Source organism: Nematolebias whitei, chromosome 5 (assembly GCF_014905685.2).
Source record: "Nematolebias whitei isolate Nwh7 chromosome 5, NemWhi1, whole genome shotgun sequence".
In the NCBI taxonomy this organism is placed as follows: domain Eukaryota; kingdom Metazoa; phylum Chordata; class Actinopteri; order Cyprinodontiformes; family Rivulidae; genus Nematolebias; species Nematolebias whitei.
In genome coordinates, this window is record NC_056502.1 from 28,129,553 (window position 1) to 28,138,599 (window position 9,047).

The following is a 9,047-nucleotide window of genomic DNA, read 5'->3' on the forward strand; positions in this document are numbered from 1 at the left end:
GAGTGTGCAGCATGACAGAGGAGCTGACAGAGAGCAGAGCTATGACAAGAGTTGTCTTTTGGTCAGAAGTCATGAAGGGAAAGATCATAACATTTGAAGTAAAATTGTAATTAAATTGTTTCAAAGGAAAAAAAAATAACAAATTGATTAAATATTTAATAAAATCACATCTTTATGAGAGATTTCACACAGATTACAATCAACCAGCATTCTTTATTGACCCTTTTTTCTCAAGGGTGTTCTTTGGTCTATGAATAACATTTTCAAAAGTAAAACATTCACTGTCAAAATGTTAACACGTTTTAAGATGTGCAGAGGAAAATTCTATCTGAGCACTCAGTTTTGTTTCAGCAGTGAAAGATTATTTCCTTATAAAATGAGTTTGTAACTAATGATCTATGCTTCATAATAGGACACATGAGCACCAAGTCAGCATGCTACAGAGATTTGAGAGTGCAAGTGAACACATCATACTGCAATCCCAGATCTAGACCAGCTACTGGAGCAATGCCTTGCAACACCCAACCATGTCCTGCCAGGTCAGTGCAGTTTGAAGTTTTCTACATATTAATCCCATACCGTTAATGCTGTTACAATTTTATATTATACACCATGGATGTTTGTCTGCCATGTTAAAGGCAAAAGAAAGCAGACTGTCTGTCAAATAGTCTGTTACGTTGGTGAAAAGTGTAAAATCTCAGGTCCCTGTCATATATTTGATGAATCTTGAAGATGTCCTCTGTTTACTTATGTGAACCGATGGCAGCACCTTTGGTTGGAGTGGTGTGCTGCGCATGTCAAACCCCCCAATGTTAAATTTACATACCTACTCTGTTCTGTGACTTCATTCATTTCCAACACAGAGGTGTAAGAACAGTGGATCAACTTTGACTCTGTATTCCACTTCTATACTTTGACACAGCACCAAAACATGATAAAACAGTGGCAGACTTGAGAGTTGATGTGTGAAAACCTATTATTGTTCCACTTGCGTTGCACAAATCAATGCTGAAAAGATGAATTATCTTCATGTTTCTTTAAAAAAACTTTCATCAGCTGAACATGCCTTGATTTTCATATCTTCTCTTTCAAGCAACGCCATCAGTTGAAAACAATTTTATTGGGTTTTTGTCAGTAAACACTGTGGTTTTATTTTTATTTTATGTTTGCAGTTTTGGAGATTAGTGTTTTTTAAGCAGATTGTCCTGAGCCTGGTTCTGCTGGAGGTTTCTTGCTCATGAGGAAGTTTTTCCTTTCCACTGTCGCCTTCATGCTTGCTTAAGATGAGAGTTTTGCGATGGAGTTAAACTCAAAGCAGTCTGCCCCTCAGATATATAATCTTGTTAACTTACATTTTATGTACATGAATGTTTCTGTACAGTGCCCTGAGATGACTTCTGTTGTAACTTGGTGCTATATAAATAAACTGAATTGAATTGAACTGGACTGGAATTGAACAAAGAACTCAGGTAAACATTATTGTTTTTGGTGCAAGATATTCAAGTGGGTAGGAGTTACGCTGTGGAGAAGAACAGGATGTGCGTGGAGAAGAACAGGATGTGCGTAGAGAAGAACAGGATGTGCGTAGAGAAGAACAGGATGTGCGTAGAGAAGAACAGGATGTGCGTAGAGAAGAACAGAGTTTGTGTGTGGAGAAGAACAGATGGGGGGGGGGGGGGTTATTTATTTGTTTGTTTGTTAGTTTGTTTATTTATTTATTTATTTGCCTGTGATGGACTTGCGACCTGTCCAGGGTGTACCCCACCTCTCGCTCAATGATAGCTGGACATGGGCGCAAGTGACCCCCGTGACTCAAAAAGACAGAAGCGGGTAAAAGATAATGGATGGATGGACGGATTTATTTCTTTATTAATTATATTCAAGGCAGTACAGAATGATCGATTATGGCGAGTGGAAGGAGAAATTATATCCACAACCATGTGCAATGGTGGAGCTAGGCTAGGGGCTGGCCATTGAAGTATCTTCAGCCACCCTGCAGCCCACCCCAATTATTTGAGGAAACTATGCTTTTAAGCAATATAAAAGCTAAAAAGCACAGCGTCCTCAAATGATTGAGGTGGTCGGCTTACATACAGTATATATTTGGTGGCAGCCATCTTGGATTTTGATTTGTTGACCCAATTTTTGATTATTTATGTCCTTTTGTTACACCTAGTTGTAGCCACACACCAAAATGGAAGTCAGTACCTCACTTATTTTTCAAGTTATCATGCTCATAACATGACTGTACAGATAGACGAATAAAGGGTATTTCCAGTTCCCCCTTTTCACTTTCTTCCCTTTCAGGAAGACAGCCCAGAAGCCTAAAGCGTAGATGAGACCAGTGAAGAGATCAGAACATTGGCAAACATCAGTGATGAAGGCAGAACCTTCTCTGTAAGTTGAGCAGAATTTCATGGCCCAAAGGCAAAACTCCCAGAAGGCATGAAACCTGTGCTGCAGGGCACCAGGCAGCCTCAGAGTAGGTAGATGGATGCTCCACAGGCTACAGGTCAACTAGGACTCCAATGCTAGGACAAGGACATTCACTGCAACAGTGGGCCCTGCAAAATTTGGTAAGGAGTTTAAAGGACATAGTAAGTACCATGAGAAGTTAACTTGACCTTTAAACTTCCCAGATACTAATCTGATGAAACCTGATGACATACGTACATGAAGCAAACACAACACAGAGAATATCTCTCAGCTCACTGAACAAAAAGGATATTTTGCTAAAAACAAAAAATAACCAAACACCCCAGGACATCTCCAACAGATCTTTATGAATGTCCTGCATGTTCAGAGCTGTTTCTTTAGCAACAGGGGAGTCTACTCAGTATTGGAAAACTGTTGGTAAATGCATTTTTCTTGAGCTGAGTAATGACTATAGAGTGGAGGGATGACAACGTCTAAAAAATGTCCTAGAACATGTGAAATTTAGGGCTGGGTTATAGAAAGAACAACTGGAGGTGATTCGATCTGACCAACTCAGCTGACTTTGATACAACAAGACTGTTTTAATGACAGTCTTAGAGCAGACTATATGTTTTCAGATCTTTTCAGGCTTTAAAATAGTAAGAAAAAAATCGGAGTAAAGTAGTCAGAGCACACAAAATGCAAAATCCAGTACAAGGGATGCTTTAAATGTCATAATTATAAAGAATAATTAAATAAGGGAAGTATAAATACACAAAAACACATAGTTGGGAAAACTATTTAAGTGATAACGATCATGTAATTGCACGGGGAATTAAGAAATCTATCATAAGTGCACACAATTAAAACATTTTAAAATAAAACATGACAGCTTTGCTACATGTTTTGATATATTAATATTATGTGGTTAAACTATCAGTTCATTAAACTCAATTTAACTTTACCATTGCATGAAGTTTCTGTATTTTGTGCATGACTTCATTGATATATAAGCCCTAAGGTTTTTATTGGCTCTCAGTCTGAATTTCACTAAAAATAGTATTTGAATTGTTCTGGCATGCGCTCATATTTTCCTGAAAACATTTTGGATACAAAGTGATTAGTTTGGTCCCTCTAGACTTCAGGTTGGCCTGGAACAACCATTTAATGTTCTGTAAACTGTGTGATAACCTAATTTGTAACAGTTTAATATTTGCATGCACATTTTCATTGTTGGAATCTGAGGAGCCTGTTGATCAGTTTTGTGGTAAAATAACTGGAATCAAGTTTCTAGCACAACATGCAAGGGAAATTCTTTCTGATAATGGAAAAATTTTGGATACATGCAGATTATGCATACATGTGCTACATGTGGACAATGTTGTTTGGTTAATAGACTTGCACAGAGTGCAGTCTAAAGATGGGTAAGACATGTAGACACATGATGTCACCAATAAACTCTGTGTCATCAGGGTCCCTGGATGGTTTTCAATCTTCATACACTATGGCAGATGTCATGGGGTACTGTAACACTTGGCACACCGTACAATGATCCTCCCTTAATGTGGTATGTTTTGAGTGACTGGAACCTACACAGCAAGTGTGGGTGCCCTCTCACATACATTAGATCCAACATCAGGCCACTGTAACATCTGTACAGCCCACATGCCAGGCAGTGGAACGATACATCCATCAGTCCTCCTGAATACTAAGTATGTCCTGATGTAAATGGAATGGTAAATGGACTGTACTTATATAGCGCCTTTCTATCTTATCAAGATACTCAAAGTGCTTTACAACACAATGTGTGCCCTCATTTACCCATTCATACAACACTCTACTAGATCTATATAAAGAATAATAAGATAAGATAAGAATCAGTGCTTTATCACGTTCATACACCGATGGGACACACATCAGAGGCAATGAGGGGTTCAGTGTCTTGCTCAGGGACACTTCGGCATGTGACTGCTGGTGGAACCAAACCCCCAACTCTTGCATTGTAGGACGACTGCTCTAACCACTCAGCCACATGCGCCCCCCACTGTGATGTGATGTATAAAACCCTTTCGAGCACTGTTAATGCTTAATCTTATCAAGAAGTTTTGCATCTAATTGTGCTAGTTCCATTCTAGCACAATGAAAAATTAAATCAGTGGTGGGATTGTAAATGAAACCATTTATGTACACATAACTGATCTGCATATGGACCAAAGTATGTCCAAGTTGGAATCCAAAGTATTTACCTTTTGTCAGCGTTTATTAGCAGTAACATGGATCTCCATGCAGATATGGTGCTAGCAGACAAAATATTGCCATCAATACATGCCTTATGGTTTTCCCTTTTTATTTACTTGACTCACTTATCTTACCAATGTTTTTCATTTGTTATTGAATATTCAACTTCATTACTTGCTTGTTTTATTACCTTTCCTGTTGTATTTTTATACCATTTTTATACTTTTTCTAATCAACCTAACTTGTGTGACAATCATATTGTTTCTTTAGGACTGTCTCTGTGTGTCTCCCACCTACTTAACTAAATGAAGTTATTCTTGTTATATAAATATTCATCTAGTTTAACCCCATTCTTTCTGACAGGTATGCATTGTTGGATGGCGTCACCTTCACAGCTGTAATTTCTTGACATGCAATGTCAAAATAGTTATTTATTGGCTGAATCAACTGTTCCAGTCTTCCCATATACTGTCTCTTGATAGCGGAGCAAATGAAAGGTGTCAGGCAGAACTGACTGTATTCTCTACCCTTTTCCAGACCATTGAAGCACCTGTTCTGGGATTACAGCATTTTTCCTTTTTCTTGTAAAAAAAATAACACATTCTGGCCAAAAAATGTGAGTGAGATGAATGATCGAAAACTTTCATTTGACATTTTGTTTGCGCTATTGTCCGTTCCAACATGATACCTCATCCACTGTCAGCAATACTTATGTTCAGCTTTTGGTTGAAACTGTAGGCCAAGGACTTCTAACTCTTGTCACATGGTGCATCATCAAAATGAACTGCAAACCCACAAAAAAACACTTTGGCCTTCTCATCATTTTAGATATGTGTGGCAATGTTTGATTGCAGATTGCAGGCAGTTCATCTTAATGCTGCATGTGGATTCCCCTCCAGACTGTGATGATCCGATGCGCTGAAGTGAACATTGAAAATCACTGTGGGGAAGCAGGTGTTCTCTGATGTTGTAAAATGTCATGAGTGTGTGTCAATTTGAGTTCCTCTGACAAATGGTGATATATGACAGAGACCGTCTGGGAGCAAGACGTGTGTATGACTTTGCGGTTTTAGGGTGTGGTTCTGCTTGATCTTGGCATAAAAATGTTTGTCTGGTCACTGTTTCTCACTGACACTCTGGGGCCGAGGCTGAGGATCAGTCAGCAGAGTTTGATGAGGTAGACATCATAGGGAGTGGTTTGCTAAATGACAGGCAGGACATAAATGAGCACACACACACACATGCACACTCACAAGACGAATGTTCCTCCCTTGCCTGTGCTGTTCTGGACAGTTTCGTGTAAAGTCATAGACAGAAAGCATATCAGTGTAAGAGCCTCATGGGACAACAATGATCTTAATGAGGGCGGTAATGTGAGGTATTTGTGGGTAATGAAGTGGCTTCATGGAAAAATTATTTGTTCCTCTTAAAACTTTGAAATACACATTATGAAAGTCCAAACTGTATCAAATTTACAAAAAGTTAGTTGGAGACTTTTGTGGTTGCACAGTTCTGTAACAGTTACAACAGGTTATTGATTGTAGAATGTCTAAATGCATTTCTGCTTTTGTGTAGAAACCAGCAGAGATGAGGCAGGTCATTTGTGAAACAGCTGTTGCGGTCAGGGCACGAGATCCCGAGTGCATTAGAAGTTGGAGTAATCATTTCTAAGGACTGACGCAGGCCCAGTCTGTTGGACCTGCAGAACTCACGTAAAAGCTTAACATATGCAGCATGTGGTAAAATTAAATGATGGATAATTCTCTTGGGTTTATACTATACTGTTCATCTATTTACTGCATGTGCTTTGTCTTGGTCAGGGTTTTATGTAGATGGAGTCTATCCTGGCTGTCAGAGGGCATGTCCATCAAAGGGGCTAGAAAGAGACACCGCAGCATGCTCACATTTATGACTATGGTCAAATATGGTCAATGCATGTCTTTGAAGTTTCAGAGGAAAACAGAACACAGAGAAATCCCATGATGGTATAAAGATAGAAAGACACAGCTGAGATCTGGACTCTTGCTCTGACAATGTCACTCAGATTTCTAGCTGTAGTGTTTAATTTAGAACTCCTGACTTTCATGGCTGTGGGTGTTCATGTGTCTGATTTTGTCTCTCTGGAGTCTGCCCTCTTCAAGATGGCCTCCACAGCCATTTGACCTTTGCCAACACAAAAATGACAGGATCTCAGTCAGTTAGCAGATTCTGAGGTAAAAGTTGGTGTGGTCGTGGCTGGAAGTGATCTTCAACACATACTTTGACGTTGTGCAATATTGCATTTGATTACAGGTCTTTTGTTTTAGATGTAATCAAAACTGTTATAAATTGATTTTTTTTTTCTAAGATTAGATGCTATAAGTGTAAAAGAAAAATGGGGTCATCAGGGCCTTCTTCACTTCCAAACAAGGCCCATAAATTCAGCACACGCTACATTTATTTATTTATTTTGTATTTGCATGTATTTTATATAAAATATTTCAATGCAATTTTTCCCCCTTTTTTTTCTAATTTCTTGTTTTCTATAAACTACTTTGCAGTTGAGCAAAAAAACTGTTTTATTTTCATGAATATGCATTTATCTAATAAGATTGTTCTACTTCAAAATTTGCGTCTCCTAACAGAAACATGTTTGCATGTCATTGGTTAGGACTTCACTGTCAGGAGGGAAGGCTCTGCTCAGTCAGAGACTTTCCAGGGTTAGTTTGTTTTATAACTGACAGGAACATTAACCAATGATGAAATATTATAGAAACTGTAAATTTGGGTTAGAGTTAAATTTCAGTCTGAATTATTGAAAGTACGTGTTAAACTTGAACACAATGATCCATGGGGTCTACTGGGCAGTCTTGAGACAGAAACGGGTGGATTTTTTTTTTCTGGTTATGCATTCAGATGAGTTGTCTATGTTGGTTGTTCTGTTTAGTTTTGGGCTGGCGTTTATGCTCATGTTGTTGTTAGTGCCTGTAAAAAAGGACACCATAAGTCAGATGTCGTACTTAATGGAGACAAAGGGGGAAAGCACTTCACGTTTGGTGAGCATCATAAGTGAAACTAAGAGCACAGTGACACTGCCATGGTCAGTGTAAGAGTTGGACCCAAGATGCAGGCAGACAAAGAGAGCTCAAAGTAAAATTTAACTAATTAATTTTAATAAGCAAAAACAAAAAGCTGACGTACAGTATCAGGAAAACTTTACAAACTTCTGGAGGGAAACACGGGGAGGTATGGGGAGACATGGTGGAGCATGAGGAGAACTGGACTGAATACTGATTGGGGACAGGTGAAGGTGGCAAGCTGACTGGAAAAAACACTGAGGAGACTTACTGAGGGTAAATCAAAGATGGCATTAAAAAACACTGGGAAACAAAAGACCTAAACCAGAATACAGTAAATAAAACCCTAACAATGAAATTCAAAAAACACAAAACATAAACTGAAAAGGGAAACACAACAGAACCCAAACGACAAAAATAGAATCACAAAAAAGCACAAATAGAACAGTTACAATCAGACTGAGACCTCATAAAGTTTTAACGTTAGTAGTTCTCTGGTTGCAAAGCTGAGGTCCAGCTCTTTCATTCACAGTTCGTCTCTGAGTTTAAAGGTATGACATCAAAGGCAGCGAGCAGTATGCATTTCTTCAAAGAATCCTAGGCCTTAAAATTGATCAAGACCATGTGCAAATTTTCTCAATGCAGGCACATGCAAGTTGCAGACCTACAGGATATGTAGATGCCAGTATTTAAAGGAACGAGATGAAAATGGATCTAAAGGTTTTTGACAGCTGTTGTTAAGACTTCAGCTTCTCTGTGCTTCGTTTTAAGTAATCCCACACACACCCTTAGCAATGCTATGAAATATCAGCCAACTTCTTGCAAATGAAAGGGACACTGATGACAAGTGGTGTCTTGATGTATGAGCAGAAAGTGGTCCGGTCGAGACAATTACCTCATCTCAGTCCAGAAAAAATCAGTTGGTCTGTTCTAATGTCACTTTGTCCCCTTGCTTTTAAAGCTCAACTTTCAAACATACAGTACTTACATGTAAGTAACAAGGTGTAGCTGCAGCATCATTGGTGAACATAAACAAATAAAACAGCATACTTTGCCTTCTATTTTTTGTGTTGATGCTTGTTAACACTAGATAATTAAAATAAATTAAAGAGACATTGAAATATCTAGAATAAATATAGCATTCCTGGAAAAGATGTCTACTGCCAAATGCTGTACAAACTTCAGTTTTAAACAATGATGTCACTCATTCTGTCAGCACTCATGTTGGGGATGACTCTCAGTCACTCCCAGACCAAACTGCAGCTCAGTGACAGTTAAATTATTTTTATAGCCTTTTTTGTGCTTGCTCATGGTAAAAAAAAAAAATAAAATAATAAT

General features: G+C 38.5%; 1 protein-coding gene across 2 annotated transcripts in view; it reads left to right on the top strand.

Annotated features, from left to right (window-relative positions):
• The window catches only part of LOC119410172 (A disintegrin and metalloproteinase with thrombospondin motifs 16), a 104,902-nt gene that overhangs the window by 63,435 nt on the left and 32,420 nt on the right, over nt 1–9,047 (top strand). For both annotated transcript variants that reach the window (XM_037677084.1, XM_037677083.1), the window contains one exon: nt 413–539. In XM_037677084.1, coding sequence (XP_037533012.1) covers nt 413–539 — 127 coding nt within the window. The remainder of the gene's footprint in view (nt 1–412; nt 540–9,047) is intronic.